This window comes from Aquila chrysaetos, chromosome 10 (assembly GCF_900496995.4).
Source record: "Aquila chrysaetos chrysaetos chromosome 10, bAquChr1.4, whole genome shotgun sequence".
Lineage (NCBI taxonomy): Eukaryota > Metazoa > Chordata > Aves > Accipitriformes > Accipitridae > Aquila > Aquila chrysaetos.
In genome coordinates, this window is record NC_044013.1 from 37688897 (window position 1) to 37704824 (window position 15928).

Here is a 15928-nt window from a genome sequence, read left to right on the forward strand (position 1 = left end):
TCACAGGGATGGGGAGGAGCTCAGTTCTGGCCCAGGATTGTTGACAACCATTTCAAAGCCCATGCAGGATCACACACAAAAATTGTCACAGCCCTGGGGGGAACAAAATTATCTTTGTCCCCAGGAGATGGGCTGTAAAGGCAATGGCAGGGCAGGAGCTGTCACATGAAGCAGTCAAGGAGGGCATGCATTCTGATTTAAAGGAGAGAAAGAGAGGAAGATTTAGATGATGGAGCGATTTAGCCCTCCTGGAACTGGTCAGTGATTGTTTCCCATGAGCTACAAAGAGGGATGTCCCTTCAGGATTTCAACCCGCGCCAAAAGAGTTCGTCTTCTTCCGAGGGATGGCAACTGCCAGCAGTTCTGTCCCTGCTGCAGTCCCCAGCTTGGGTCTGCCACTGGCTGGGGTCTGAGGTCACTTCCAGAGGGATGGAGGAGACCTGCAGGAGCCCAGGCTCAGCCATGGCATGGAGTGACAATCAGGAGATATGCTGCTTCCTGGAAGAACTGGAACTGATGTGCAAATAATGAGAGAAAAATGTGGGGCGAGGGAGGGTTAAGGAGAGATTAGTCTGGGGCACACTCTGGGAGATACACAATGTTAAGTATGAGGGCAAAGGAAATGAAAACTGGAAACTCAAACATAGTCAAGAATCCAATCCCAGCCTGGGCAGGAAGTTTACACTCTGCTTCTAAATATACATGTTTTTAAATCAACAAGCTTTCTTGTTCCTCAGCATTAGCGTACAACTACACAGGAGAACTAACCGGATAAAGGCACTGCCAAGCTCTGCCTGGCGAGGCTTACTGTCCACAAGTGACAAGGTACGGATGATGGAAAACCCTGCCATGCCCCAGCAGGAAAGCAAAGGCAGGATCCTGAAGAAGCTCTGGGAGAGCAGGATTCCCGGCTCCAAGCACCCTGCTCAGCGCGTCAGCGCCCAGTCCCTCGCAGACAGACTCTCCTGTGGTCTCCAAGTGCCATGCCTGCGGACCACGAGAAGGAGAGGAAGCGATAACCTGTGAGCATGAGTCAGATGTGGTGCCTCTTTCCTTCCTGCTCTCTGGCCACTGCATTCATGCTCAGCAGTCGGATAGTCACATATTTTTTTAATTTGATATAATTATCTCCTAGAAATTACTGTACACAGCCTCTTGGGATCTAAAGCAATTAAGTGAAGATAAATTTCTTTCATGGAGCAAGCTGTCAAAGGATGAAGCAATTTCATTCCCCATTTGAAGTGGAAGCTTTGGGTCATGCATGGTTTATTTGAAACAATGCCATCACCTAAAGCTGCTGATCTTATCTGTCTCTCTCTGTCTCTCCATTTCAAACTGCTGAAGATGTGCAGCGTGGCACTGCCTGAAGTGATGACATCTGGCATCAGGCCAGCTACAGAAACAAGCTGCTCCTCCCCGAGTCTGAGTGCAAGAGGCCAAGCATTCCTATTAAAAAGGGGGAAACCGAGGTGAAATCTGGGAAGAGCTGAAAAGTGGGAATCCTGCCCAAGGGAACAGGAGACCCATGAGCTACAGGAGGAGCGAGGTGCCTGCAGGAAGGGGCGGCACTGCCCAACACAGGATGAGAGAACACAGTGCATCTCTGAGGGGTTAACAGTCTACCAGGCTTCCTCTTCATCACGAGACTGCCCTGAAGCCATCTAAACCAGGCTTTGAGGATTTCATCATGACAAGGAACAGCCCATGCACTTCAGTCTGTATGAGGAGAGACATGGCAGGACAGAAATTATATCCCATTAGCACATACAGGCTAAGTCTCTCAGAAGTTCCAGCAAATTCTCTCCTGTCCTCACATTCCACCATGCCAAGATGTTTCATTTTAGACAAAAAACCCCACAGAAAACATTAAGTAACTCATTTAAATAAACCGTTCTCCACAGTGGTGTTTTTTATCCTGAAAAGGGGAGGATGGCCAGAGATGCTGGGGAGCAAAGAGTGGCCATGGTAAGGGCTCTGCTACCTCCACAGGTTAAGCACTGAAGATGCTGAGATCCTTCTAGGGGAGGAAGGCATGCTCCACGTCCCACAGAATACAGGCATCAGCCAAGCCAAGCTTTGTATGCTTAAGCAACCTGAAGGTGCCACCCTGCCAGCTGAACAACGTTCACCTAACTATTGGAAACAAAAAGGCAGAGGACATCAAGAAGAACAAGCATGAATGGATCCCGAAGTCCTCCTGCGCATTGCTGACAGCAAACCAGTCCCACTCGTGCCACAAAAAGCCAACACCCCTCCCGAGCATGCCATGGGCAGGGAACGCGGAGAGCAGCAGCTGCTCACACTGACTGCATTTCTGTCATCTCATCCCGATCATTCATGCAACCTTCAGAAATGCTGCCCTTGGGCGTTCAGTCTCTAAACCAGCCAAGAGCTACACAAGACTTTCACTGACACAGAATTAGGCAGGTAATGGCCTGGAAATCAGGCTCCAACTTTCCCGCAGCGATGGCCAGCTATTGCACGGGAGACGGTTCCTTGTCGCAGAGGTCAGCAGCACACCGTGACTTGCTGGTACGTTCGAAGCTGCGAGCCCCTTGCTGTCCCCAGCCAGCAATTCCACCTCTTTGCCCAGTTTTCTGTTTAGCAACTGCTCCATCTACACACTTGCAATGATACAATCAACCAATGCATCCATACAGATATTTGATCCCATTCCCACCTAGCCAAATCCATCCACACAACTCCCTTCCAGCTCTCTAGCCTACAAGGATTTATCTTTATAACCCCAGCATTTCCCATGTGATTAAGCCTCTCGTACATTTAGCAGGTACTACGTACTTCCAAAACATGAGGTGTCCCTCCATGCTGATAGCTGGACGATCACTCCTTTCCCATGTCAGGGCAGTCACTAGCGAGCAACTCCCAAGTCACAGGGAAGTAGGTGAGGATGCTCATGTCTAAAGGAGGTTGCAGCTATGGGTGTGAAAACAGCCAACTGCTGAGCAAACTCAGCGCCCATGGCCCGGACGGATTAGAGCATTTCATCCATCAGGTTTCTGCAAAGCTCAGATCAGTGTTGATCAAATCTTTGTTCATTAGGACAGACGCTGTACTAAAAAAAGTTGCTGGTCCTTGAGGGAGCTAACAATATAAGCTGGCAATGGGTACAAGTTCAAGAAGCACCTGGATGACTTAAGAGTGCAAGCATGATCTTCAAAAGTGACTTCTGCACCAGAAATGCGGTATGTCACTGGCAGCTGGTAGGTCACTGTATCAAATCCGAAAATGCACATCAGCAGGCATGTCCCTGATGCACTCTGGAAGCGCTGCTCTGTGGCTACTTCTCTATGGGAAACATGCACAGAGCAGGTATCAGGTGAACTGATATAGCATTAGAAGGACATAGCAAACTCCATCATCTTCTGTGTATAGACATAAATCTCTTTCCTTCAATAATAATGGATGCTATAATAAACATTACATCATTTATGCTTAAGATAAATATGGAACCAAAATGTAAATCTGTTCTGTTGTTCACAAACTGAGCAGACCAGGTAGGCAGTAGCTTCTCAGACCTCAGAGAACACATCTGTCTTCATGCTAAGAATTTGTGTTTATATATGCAACTACCTATCCCAAGTACAGTGAAGTTTTGGGAAAGTTTAAAAAAATAAATCAACAAAATGACTAGAAATAAATACTATTATTGTCGCTATTCATAATATATACACTTATAGACAAATATTTGTTACATATGGTGGAGAAAATGCTTTATGTGAAATGCTGGTATGCAAAATGTTATGGCAAATTTTGTTAATTTAAATAAATTATGGGTTTTACCTTGTGTTTAAGGAAATATATGCAAATATGTTATGGGGAAAATTTTGATTAAAGTATCTGGATTAAATATCCAGCATTTTTAGTGTCCCACCACAGATACAGTCAGACCAGCAGCGGTAACGTTGCTCATGCGAGGCCTATGTTTGGGAAGAATTTTAACGCTTCCCAGTGAACCTTCACTTAGTACCCCCTCATCTTCCTAAGGGACGCGGGTGGCCTGGGGCTGAGGCACTAGCCTGAAATCCTGGGTATCAGGGGTTTGTTCTCATCCTGAAGCTAAGGTTTCCTGTGGGACCTGGGTCAGTCCCTCAGCCTCGCGTACCTCTGTTGCCAATCTCTAACAAGGAAATTGCTTTTCCTTCTGTCATAGCGTGTTGTGGAGATACGTTCATTAATGCCTGGGAAGCGCTTTGACTTCAATGACGGTGAGAAAAGAAAACAATAAATAAGACCGTGGTGGTGTCTTCTCTTTCCGATTTGGGATGTGACAGCATGAGGACACCGAGGGTTACAGCTTCAGCCTGCCGCAGAAGCTGGGCTCTCCATCCTCGCCCAGACTCAGCCCAGCGCTGGCAGACGGATTTGGCATCCACAAAAACAACGCGAGGTCCGGCTGGGAGCAGAAACGTGGGGAGCAGACTCCAAGCTCAATGACAGAGGTCACCTTCCGTCTCCCGTAGAGACAGAGTAGATCCCCATCTGTTATTTGGGCTGACCACTCCCTGCATTCCACCCCGTCCACTTCTCTGGCAAGCTTCCCAGGACGTGGATCTTTCTTATTCAGGATAACAATGAGGAGTTATTAATTGGGTCTTTTTTCAGGTTTCCTGAGGTCCTTCCAATAGCTGCGTTGGTGGATACCACAGCCGTCGTCGTCTTCAGCAGGGATGTTTTAAGCATTTCACTTAGTCAAAGACAAAATAGTGCTGTGAAACAGGGTCACCCCCGAAGCTAAGCCACAGGCAGAGACGAAGAGTCAGGTCAAGGACTGAGTTTAGTACCAGTGTGCAGAGTCTGAGCGGTGGCGGCATATCCAGCTGGCAAAGCATGAGGCAAAGAGGCAAAACCGAGTCCCAGAGACCCCACACACAATCAGAAGCACCACATTAACTCTTGAGCACCACAAAGACTGTCCGAGGCAAGGCCACGCTTCATGCCCAGGGACAGGGTCGGCCAGCCAGAGCAGCCTCTCCATTTCCTCAAAGTTTCTCTGGATAGCAATAAGAGATGGCTCATTGCGAGGGGATCCAGCATTAATGGTGTTTTAATGAGGCCTTTCAATACACTTACAGACTAATCAGCAAATTCCACAAGGTCTGGACTCTAATATGTCATTCTGAGTACACTAAAGTCATGGTGAATACCTCTTTTATAGCCAGCGCCATGCACTATCTGGGCCTGATGTCCAGCCAAGACATGGCAGGTTTTGTGCCATTAGGGTGCCAGTGCAGCAGAAGCGAGGCAATTACCTGCTGAAAAACCCCAAGGGAAGCGAAAGGTGCATGCAGCATATGCCAAGGAGGTGCTGCACAGGAGACTTCATGGTTTGACTCTCCTCTCCTAGGCCACTCCACCGATGCCAACTCCGGGAACACGAGGTCAGCGAGTTTCTTGAATAGGACATTTCCTGTTTCCCAAGAGTCTGTGCTGAACCTCTGGAGGCAGCTTTTAGGACAAAAGGACTGAACGCAAATAAGTTTTCCACCTCATTACATAAACCTGGCCTGACGATGACAGAAGCAAGGATGTTTGACAACGAGCATCATCTGATCCGCACGAAAAGATCCAGCACCGCCTGAAACCAGGCATGGGACAAGGCTGATGTATCCTGTCAGTCTCTGCCTTGAGCTGATGATCACATCACACTTCCAGAAAACATTTTAAAAGAGCCTTTTGCTGACACCAGAGCCAAACTGTGCAGCGCTGGCTGAGGAACCGCACACGTGCTGGTACATGTGCACAGCTCACGCCCAGGCTGCCTGATTCACTTGGAGCCGATGCAATGGCTAAAGCGCCCTGTCCAAGGCGAGCCTGGAGGAGAGGCAGAGGTGGATCCAAGGCTGGGGGAAGGCAGTGGAGGAAGGGATGGAAACGTCACGAGCCACTTGAGCAAATCCCCCACAGCTTCCCCATGCACCGGGGTATTGCTCGCTCGCTCCACATGCCAGGAAAGAGGCATCTCAGGGGTAGGGAAGGTTGTTTCCACCAACTGCTTGCTCTTCCCTCCCCACTTCCCCTCCAAGAGATGGGGCTGCCTGGAAGGCAGCACCTCGTACTTCCCTGCAAGCCGCGTCCAGACCACAAAGCCACTCTCGTGCTCACTAACAGGAGCATTAAGAGAACATGTGTAACTGGATCTTAACACGTTGGCAGGTGGTTCCTCACCTCGTAGTGAGACTGCAGTTCTCACACACCAGCCCTCAGCTTCCGGACAGAGGCAAAGCAGCAGGACCCCAGCTCTCCAGAGGGGTGCTGGACTGGAGGTACTGTTAAATCTGCACCTCCTCACCATCATGCCTGCCTGGCCAGGGCTATGGATCTGTTAACGCTTGGCTGTGGCAAAGTAGCTGCACAGCTTTGAACCCCTGCTGCCTTCAACACTGTTTCTGCAGCTCGATGCCACGGCTGTGCGTCATCAGGCAGGTGGTTGTCCTCAGCCTGAGCACTCTGCATGGCTGGGACGAGAGGACGTGAAAAGCTAGTATGCCCCAGAGACTGCAGTGCACAGGATACGGACTGGATTAAAATCTGGTCAACGAGGTCTTAAAATGTCAGCGTAAACAGGAGGGCAGTCCTGGCGGGGCCGTGGGGAAGCTTGCTTGGGCTTATGCTACTTAACAATAGGTTCAGTGACCTGGACAAAGAAAACTTTTACCGATAAAGCCTGCAGATTAGACACTGTCTCCTACCCTCCCAATCTTAGAAGAGAGCAATTCACCAACGGACGAAAAACTCAAAATTGCTCAGTTGCCTACTCACGAGCAAACACCACGCTGTGTAATACAGCTAAATGCAAAGTTGTGCCTCTAGCAGCAAAGGCTGCAGGACGCTGGTCACGTCTGGTGGGTGTGGAGGAGAGCAGCAGAGCACAGCAGTCACCTCCTCCTTACAAGCTGGTACAGCAGCTCACAGAGCAACACACCGAGCCTGGACAGCCACAGCTCAGAAGCACCATGAGAATGGCTCCGGGGATCCAAACCATGCCCAAGAGACCGTCACGTCTCTCACTCCGTCTATTTGACTTCTCGAAAGAGGATGGGGATGGAGGGACTTGGGACACATTTATATATCGGGGTCAGGGCAGCAACAGATGGCTTCCCGACCTACAGCAAAATTCAACTAGTGGAAATCGAAACAAAACAAATTTAGTCTGGAAATAACATATGTTTTTAACAGCGATTGAAATTGGCTCCTGCGGCAATTTGCTGAAGATCCCGATGGGTTCTCAGCCTTTCAAAATCAAGGCTTGGTGCTTTCTACAAGACCTGCTCTTGTTCCCTTGGAAATTTCCCTGTAGTTTCCCAAGGGAGAAGAGACCAGAGGAGATGGCCACAGCTCCCCCACCTTGCCAGCATCCAGGGCTCTCCCAGGCTGGATTCCCCACTTCCAGAACTGACGCACACCACCGTGGGCTCCTCTTTGAAGAGGAGGTTTCTGACCCGTACATTCTTCCCAGAAGCTCCCCGATGTTCAAAGCACCTTGCTGACAGACAGGCAGGTGTGCCTGTGACAGTGGCCACCTCCCCAAACCCAGCACAGCAGGGGGAGAGCAGCCCCCCCAAACAGAGCCCTAGGCAAGGCACGGGGGAGTACTCCAAGCCCAGCTGTGACATTTCCTTTCACCTATACCTGTACAGCTGTTTCCTACAGGGCTGCAGCCTCAAGTGAGATGTGTGAGGCTTCTGTAGGTGCTTGGGAACAAGATGGAACAGAAATGCTTCACACCTGGCCCCAAAATTACAGCACGCTGGAAGGTCGCCAACATAAACTGGCAGAGTACCAGTTGCAATGGACATCAATTAAGAAGCCTGTCATCCTCAGACTGCAGGGTTTTCTTTTTGCGATCTGCATCGCTCCTTAAGCCTTCAGCAGTACCAGCACTGGAGTTTTCCAGATGGGATCATTTCCCTCAGATTCCACTCGCTAGATTTATTGCAGTATTTTTTTTTTTTTTCAAACCCACCTCCCCCTTTTAAGAGCCTGAACTATTATTCCACATTGCGGATTTCTCCAGGGCTGTATTCAGTGTCCTCGTGCAGCGCTAGTGCTTGTTTGCCATGAGTTCCCTTTACCTTCAGCTGGGGAAACGCAGTTTTAAGAATATGCTCAAAACTCTCTTAGCTTAAAGAGTGATTAAAAATTGAAACCAAATGATAAATGAAGAGAATATCTCTCTGGAAGATGCCTTGCACAGCCCTAGGAGATGCAGCAGCGGTCACTAGGACAGCACTCATGCCCATTTCTACGAAGGTACGTTTAAAGCAGCACAACAGACACCAGTGTACCCTCCCACCCACACCCGGAGACACGGACTCGGCTTGACACTTCCCACTGCTCTAATGACACCTGGCAAACGCAGAGGGAGGTTCCCGTGGTGTTCACGCAGTCCCTGGCACTTGTAGTTCAAGGAAATGCCAAGGACGGATGAGGAGTTCAAAGCAGGTGATGTTCTGCGCGCTACCTTTGTGGTGGCATAAAATCCAGCCTCTCCTCCATCACCCAATGACATCATCTTCCAACATGGCCCATAATTTAGCCTAATTGCCTTTTACAATCCAAAGGCACCACATGAAAGGGAAGGTCGAGGCTGGGATGGAGTTCAGATACTGGTCAGAAAATGTAAACATTTCTAACTCTGCCGCCTCGGGGCTGCCAGCTCCTGCCAAGTCACCGCTCCGAGCAGGGCTGCCTGTGGCAGGGATCTTTCACTGCTTGTTTGGAAACCGAGGGAGGCAGGAATGGAAGGAGTTTTTCAAGGATGACTCCTCCTTGGACTCTCCTACTTGGGGCTCCGATCTCTGCTCACAGTTTCCCTTTTCCTCTCTGGACCAAACTCCAAGCTGGAAGCTCTCGCTCTCATGGGCTGAGTGCATTTGCCTGCCAGCTGGAGGGAGATGCTCCAAGGCTATGGAATGGGAATGTGGAAAGGATGCTGAGAAAACAGTTACATTTACTCACTGGGGTTTTCTCTCTGCTTACAAAGAGTTTGTGCTCTCAGAGTTCTGGTCTTGCTACCCTTCCTCTGATGCCTTGCAAGAAGCCCTCCCAAAATCACTGTAGTGCAGCCACTCTAACGTGGATTTCATCCCTGACATCCCAGGAGTCATTAGGTCTTGGAAAGGACAAAATATCTGGTGTTTAGAGGCATGACAGAGCCTGGTCACTCCGACAGCTATTCCTCCTGCGCTTTTAAACCTGGGGCTTCCTTTCCAAGAAGCATCAGACATGACTACACATTGCCAAGAGATATCTACAAGTCTTAAGAAGACTGAAATACCATAAATAAGTAAAGTGAATAACAAGACAGGACTAATTTTAGCCCAAGCCTAAATCATAATTAGCTCCTACATAGCTAATTCAAAGGTTACTAGCTCTGCACATCTACAGTATGTTGGGGCAACTAGAGAGAGGGTCAAATTTGGACCGTCCACCTGGGCTGGACAGTAGAGAGGAAAAAGATTTCTGTTTTCTAAGGAGAACCAAGCTTGGATTTTAGGCTATCTGCACTGACAGGTGAGTAGTGCAAATAGCAGGAAGCAAGTACTTGTGAAACAAGAACGGCACCAAGTGCAGGAAGCTAACTGGCCACCCTAGAGCTGGAGGAGCCATGCAGTACCCAGTTTGTAGGTCTGGGGCAGTAAAATATTGCTAGTTATTTTTCAGAGCCTGGCATTTTAGGGCTTTCATTTGCCTGGTGAGGTGAGACAGGGTTGAGACTAGCTGAGTGGTGAGTATCTGAGACAGTCCACTCCACACATCAGCATGCACACGAGGGGAAAAAAAGTGCCTTTCTGTTTGAGAGGAGGGAACCACAGTGACTAGCCCTATAAGCATATGTATTAATCATGCACCGTCTGGTTTTAATCCACACACTGCTGATCCTGCGTCTCACTGTATTGTTATCAGGGGAAGGAGTATTTCTCCTCAATCTTATTCACCAGCCAAAAGCCTGAAAATGCAAAAAACACATTTGTGAAGTGCCTTCCCAAGGACCCTGGGCCCCGGACCTGGTGAGCTGGGGCTGCTGCCTTTTTATTGGCGTTTAAAAACCTTTTATTAACGTGTGTCAGGGCTGGGGGAGGAGAGAGAGGCTCAGGTTTCAGGACCCCCCATGCAGAGAGGTTTATTGTGGGAAGGGACATTAACACTTTCTCCTCCACGTCTCCCTGGCTGGGGCGTGTGGCAGAGTGCGTGCTGCAGGCACAGGCTTGGGTGATGCAGAGCTTGCAGGGGTGCGGGCAATCAGTGATGCCATGTGCCTGCATAGATGAGAAGGACCTCCCTGCTCTGCTCTGTGCCAGGCGATCTGCGGCCCTCTTCCAGCCTTGCCGCCAGCTCCACGGGGCCACTGAAGAGCAGGATGCTCTTGAGACAACAGGATTCAGTGAGAGCTGAGGAAACCAAGACATACCCCAGGTTCCCAGGGCTGCACAAGAACAGACCCACGCACAGCTCAGATGCACCATCACTAGGACTTGCTTTAACCTCAACACAACCCAAGTGTTTTCCATTACAAGTCCCCCACGGCAGCACCACGCACCACCTGATGAATCCCCAGTTGTTGCTTTTCTTCTTCCTGAACCTTAACTCAGCCGTGCTGCCGTTCCCTGCTCTTGCCTTGGGTACAACGCTGGGTGAGTGAGGTCCTGGCAGCGTCTCCTTCAGCTGCAAACGCTGCAGACACAGTCTGACAGCTCAGGCACCAGGCTGCATAGTTTGCTGTTGACTGGTACATTCGATGGTGTTCCATCACACAAGCTGCAATGGATATCTGCCCAACATACGCCCAGGAAAACATCACCAAGTTATGCTCACCCTGGAGCCAGCTTTTGTTGGTTACAGCTTCAATGACAGTGCAAGAGACGATGGGAAGCTCTAAGTGTCACACTGGCTCCAGCAGGAATCCGAACGCACAGCTTCATGGCAACAAACAGAGTCAGAACATTTTCACTCAAAATAAGAGCCAGGCCAAATGCTCAAAAACTTGCTGAGAAACTCTGGCTGAATACTGCACTCCATCTGCTAAATGGGACGTGGGGAACAAAAAGTGGGAAGCACAGTGTTTGTCCTATATAGCTTACAAAACAACCATCCTCTTGGTGGAGCCAATAACCTAACACCATTTTAAGCCCAATACTCTCCAGTCTTGCCTTTCAACAGATTCCTTTCCTCCGAAATTTTACAAATTCATTAAAAAACTATGGTGCAAGAGCATCGGGTAAGGATTTGGAGCATCAGCAAGCAAGGAGAGATATTATCCTTGCAGTAGAAAGCCAACTGCCTCTTCCTAGCCATGCAAGTGATAGGAAAGGTACCACAGCGAGCTTCCCAGAGCCACTTTGGCATACCAGAACCCTCCTCCTAGCCCTCAAGACATTCTCAGGGTGCCATATAAAGAACCATACATCTTCTTTGCCTCTCCAGCAAAGGACTGTCAGGAACTTGGGCTGAAAACTGGGCCAAGACTGAGAACACAAGAGAAAGAAATTGAGTGCAGAAAAATAACTCCTGCTAAAAAGCAATGAAAAGCCAGTACAGGAAAGACAGTTCTCACTGCACAGAAAAACCATTTCTCACCTGCTCGCAGCTCAGTCAATTGTCAGCCAACAAGGAGCACGCAAATGGGAAAGTTCCTGCAACGCGGCTAGATGTGGTACATGCCAGAGCTGCTCTGCTGCAGTGCCTGCTGCCATCGCCTGATTGAGGCTCAGGGACACAGATCCCTTCGTGCCACCATACTCAGCACGGACACGGCACCCTTCCACTGCAAACAGCCCAGAGATGCATCTGCTGAGGAGTCAGATTCAGCTGGGCTCTGCGCGCTAAAAGGAGGGCAGGGAGCAGATGGTGGACTGGGGACCGCACACAAGGATCCCCCGGTTAAGTCAGATTGGGGACTTCTTTGCAGGGAAGTGTCTTTTTGTATTTTGCTCACAGTCACTTGTGAAAGGCATATGGGTTCATGCCTCTCAGTTTTACCTTCCTGACTTGGTCTGCACTGCCTTCTCCAACACTCCACTTCTGGAGAGTCAAATAATTCACGTCATTAATACTGCAGGAGGAGAAGATTTGCGGAACAAGGTAGTCATTTGACTGTAATGACGCAGCTGCCACTCCAGTCCCTTTCTACAGTATTACCGAACCACAGAAAATGCAGTAGGACTGTCCAAAGAGGTCACTTTGCCTCCTTTTCCAAGGCATTCACCTCTACCCAAGTTGTACCTCAGAGAGCCACCCAGCCTGCTTTTAAAAATCTCCAAGGCTGAAGAGATTCTGCAGAATCGCTAAGGAGGCTGCTTTGAAGCGCTTAACTACCCAAAGGTATGAAGCCTTTCCTAAAGTCTAGTCTTAATCTATTTTGCTGCAATTTATGCCCATTCCTTCCTGTGCTTTTCATCATGGACCTGGAGGACAGCTTGTTCTGCTCCTCTCTGCAACAGCTTATTGCATTTTCCCCGAATTTCCTCTAGACTAAAAAGCCCCAGCTCTTCCAGTCCCTTCTTGGAAGTCAGGCTTTTGAGATTTCTGCTCTGTCTCACTGGCCTCCCCTTAACCCTCTTGAGTGTCCTCTGCAAAGTGAATATGCACACCTGCTGTTTCACCAGTCTGACCATTAACGAAAACACTGATCAATACTGGACCGAGAAGAGACCTTGCAGAAACCGTTGTTTCTGCTCAGCGCGTCCCAGGTAGTGCTGGTACCAGCAGATTCCTCTGTCTACCTCCGTGCGATGTGTTTGGTGTGTAAGGCAGAGACCAGAAGACGGCACAACACAACCAGCACACAACAGGGGCTCAGACCTGCACAAGCACAAGCGAACACGCCAGCCTGCTGGGTGGGATCACGGTTCCAAAGTCAGCTACTTTCAAACCAAACAAGACCCACAGAGGCGGAAAAAAAAAAAAAAAATCAGAAAGAAAGCGGGGAAAGACACAGCCAGGCCTGGCTCTCTCTGGGATCTGTGTTGCCTTTTCAGCAGAGCTGAGCTGGTACCACTGTGCCTGATAATCCTGGATGCTTGGGTGGCTGCTGCTGAGCTGCAAAGGGCACCAGCTCCTGCCAGTGGTGTTGTACAGTTTCTTTATAAAGCACCAGAACCAAAGGGAGCCAGGACAGTGAGAAAACTCAGCTCGGAAGCTCAGGCGTAGCTATGGGACAAAGATACGTCTCTTCTTTTACACACATGAGTGCAAGTGCCTGGCAGGGCAGGTAGATGGCACTCCGAATAAACCGGTCTGTGGTTAGCAGAGGCAGAGTTTAGGGAATACCGAGCGCGTCCCACACGTTATGGGGTACCAGACCGAGCTGCCCAGCCACCTCACCTGCCTGATGGGGGCTCTGGTTGGTGGCTGCTGGGGAAAGAGTCCCTGCGTAGAGAGTGAGGCACTGGGACTGTCCCCAGCAGAACGCCAGTGAGGCCACAACACACACTGGGCGAACGGGCTACCTTAGGGCAGCAATGCAACAGCATGCTTGTAATTTTAAGCCCTTCAGATAGAGCCTTGAAAATCCATTTTTCCACAGTGACTTCCTAGACTAAGGTGCTTCCCCAAACCGTGAGAGCTCTCAGTTTTACTGGGACCCTGTGCTCCTCTGCCATGGGCAGTACTGCGAACACAGGCTGGCCAGACAGAGAAGTGAAACAGAAATTCACACCTCTTGGGTCCCTCTCTGACAAAGGTCCTAAATTTCTCACCATCACTTCAGGAAAATGTCAAGAAGAATTGGCACATGGGAAGGCATGTTGCCACCGTCACATGCAGGCTCTCCACAGAAACCAGCCTCTGCATCTCCACTTCCCTCGTAGCACCAACCGCTCGGGGAGGCAACGCCGCAGCTTCCCAGATGAGCAGCATTTCTGGTGCTGCGATTCTGCCTCCAAGCAGGAAACTGTTGAGAGCCACTCTTATCCTGCCGTGCCTCCAAGGGCGTGCAAAACAAATGCCATTGTGCCTCTTCCATCCCCCATCAGGTTCAGACACGTTATCCAAGTGCAGCCCCCAGGTCCCTTCTGGCCAGGTGGTGGCAGAGAGCAGACCCAAAACCCCACATCAACAAGGGAACTGATTTCATTATTCTAAAAACAAACAGCCAAAGGAAAGTTCAGGCTAGAATGGGCTCCTAGAGCAAAGAAAGGAAAATAGAGAGCGGGCAGTGGGGAATGCTTCATATTCCTAAAAGCCTTTTGTACGTTAACACATGGTGTCTGCTTCTCTCTAGTCACCTATTTATCACTCTCCTCTTTAGAGAAGGAAAAAAGTCCTGGCTGCCTTCCTAAGGCAGAGTTTTGTGGCCGGGGGGAGGGGGAGGGTGCTTTAAGCATGATGCAAACCATTTGGAGTGCACTGAGAGCACTGCCAACACAAGCTGCACTATTTAAACAAGTGAGGAAATGATCGTATATACAACATGCCAGCGAGCACACACACACCAGAGGAAGTCGAGAGGGGTTTTCATGACACAGAGCTGGATGTCAGCGGCTGAAAGGTCGATATTTTCCCTTAACACCCTTCTCAATGACTTAATCGTGTTCCGTTTGCACAGAAAACTTCCCAAGAATAAAAGTCTGGAGGAATCGAGGGGGGATGTTTGGCCTACTGCTGACCTTGTCCGAGGTCCTCTCCACGTAGCAGGGCTCCTGGGGGGCGACCAGCAGGGGAACGAAGCCCGAGAGCAGCCGATCCTCTTCCAGGCTAAGCAGGGTAAGGTCGTCATCTGGGTCCTTGTACAAGGGCACCTCCGACTGATTCACTGTGGTCAGTATGTTACAGAAGTCAGCCAGCGTCGCCCACACATCTACTGAGACCCTGGGAGAACGAGGAGAGACGTGAGCAATTCGGGGCTGGAATGCGTTGGGAGTTGCCTGCAATGCTGCAGCGAATACCAGAGAGGTGAGGCGAGGCGAGGCACGCCACCACCGCTGCTAACCTACCCCACCGGGAGGGCTCCAGGCACAGCTGCGCTGGCACGGAACCCAGGAGGGCTTGTAACCCTCGCCCGCGAGCGCCGACACCAACCACCCCATCCCCCTGGATGGGGACGGCTCCCGGGATCTCGCCCTTCCCGCTGCTCTGCCCACCTCTGCCCGCTCCCAAGCTGGCACATGCGTGGGAATCAGCTTCCCCGTGCAGTGCCGGCAGCAGCCCAGCTCGTTCCAGATGGGAGAAATGATGCTTGTTACTCAATTTTAAAGCCTGCTGGGAGGACAGACCGAACACCCGCACTGCTGTCGGGGCAAAAGAGGCACCTGGGGGACTCCAGCCCAGCCCTGGGCACCCTCTCCTTCGCACAGCTGTTATCTGCTGTGACCACGTGCTGCGGCCATGCTCTAAAGCACAGAGGTTTTTTTTTAGTTAAACCCCAGCCACAGGGGGTTAAGCCGTGTTTTGCTTCTGGCCACGGTTTCAACACTTGCAAGTGACCTGCAAAGCTGCCTCTGCGGTGTCTCACCTTCCCAGAGCGACAGTGACGTGCGGGGAACCCGGTGCAAACACAAGGCCACCGGCAGCCCTGGACCGCTCTCTGTGCATCCCCATCACGGAGCACACCCTGGGGAGGACCCAGCACCCCCGATAGGGCCAGCGCGGGGGAAGCAGGCAACAAGTACAGGGGCACTGCAGCCGACCAGGCTGCCTCATACTGCATTTCTTCCTCTTGGTTCTAAAAGCACTCAGATAGGGGATTTTTAGTGCATAAACTAGAATGAAAGCAGGGGATAGGGGAAACCGGGGCTGATCTGCTTCTGGTGGCAGTAAGGAGGGCTGCTCCTCCACCCCACACCTCTGGCGCACCGAAAAGCGCAGGGAAGCCGGTATCACCAGGGGTGCAGCGGTGACCGGTGTGGCCCGAGGCAGCCCAGGGCTGGAGGGAGGCCCCCTGCTCTTTGAACTGCTCCAGGTGGACAGA

At 50.5% G+C, this 15928-nt stretch overlaps 1 protein-coding gene across 5 annotated transcripts in view; it reads right to left on the reverse strand.

Moving 5' to 3' along the window:
• The window catches only part of SMG6 (SMG6 nonsense mediated mRNA decay factor), a 119404-nt gene that overhangs the window by 35581 nt on the left and 67895 nt on the right, over positions 1-15928 (reverse strand). For all 5 annotated transcript variants that reach the window (XM_030028809.2, XM_030028808.2, XM_030028807.2 and 2 more), the window contains exon 13: positions 14628-14829. In XM_030028809.2, the coding sequence (XP_029884669.1) occupies positions 14628-14829 (202 nt within the window). The remainder of the gene's footprint in view (positions 1-14627; positions 14830-15928) is intronic.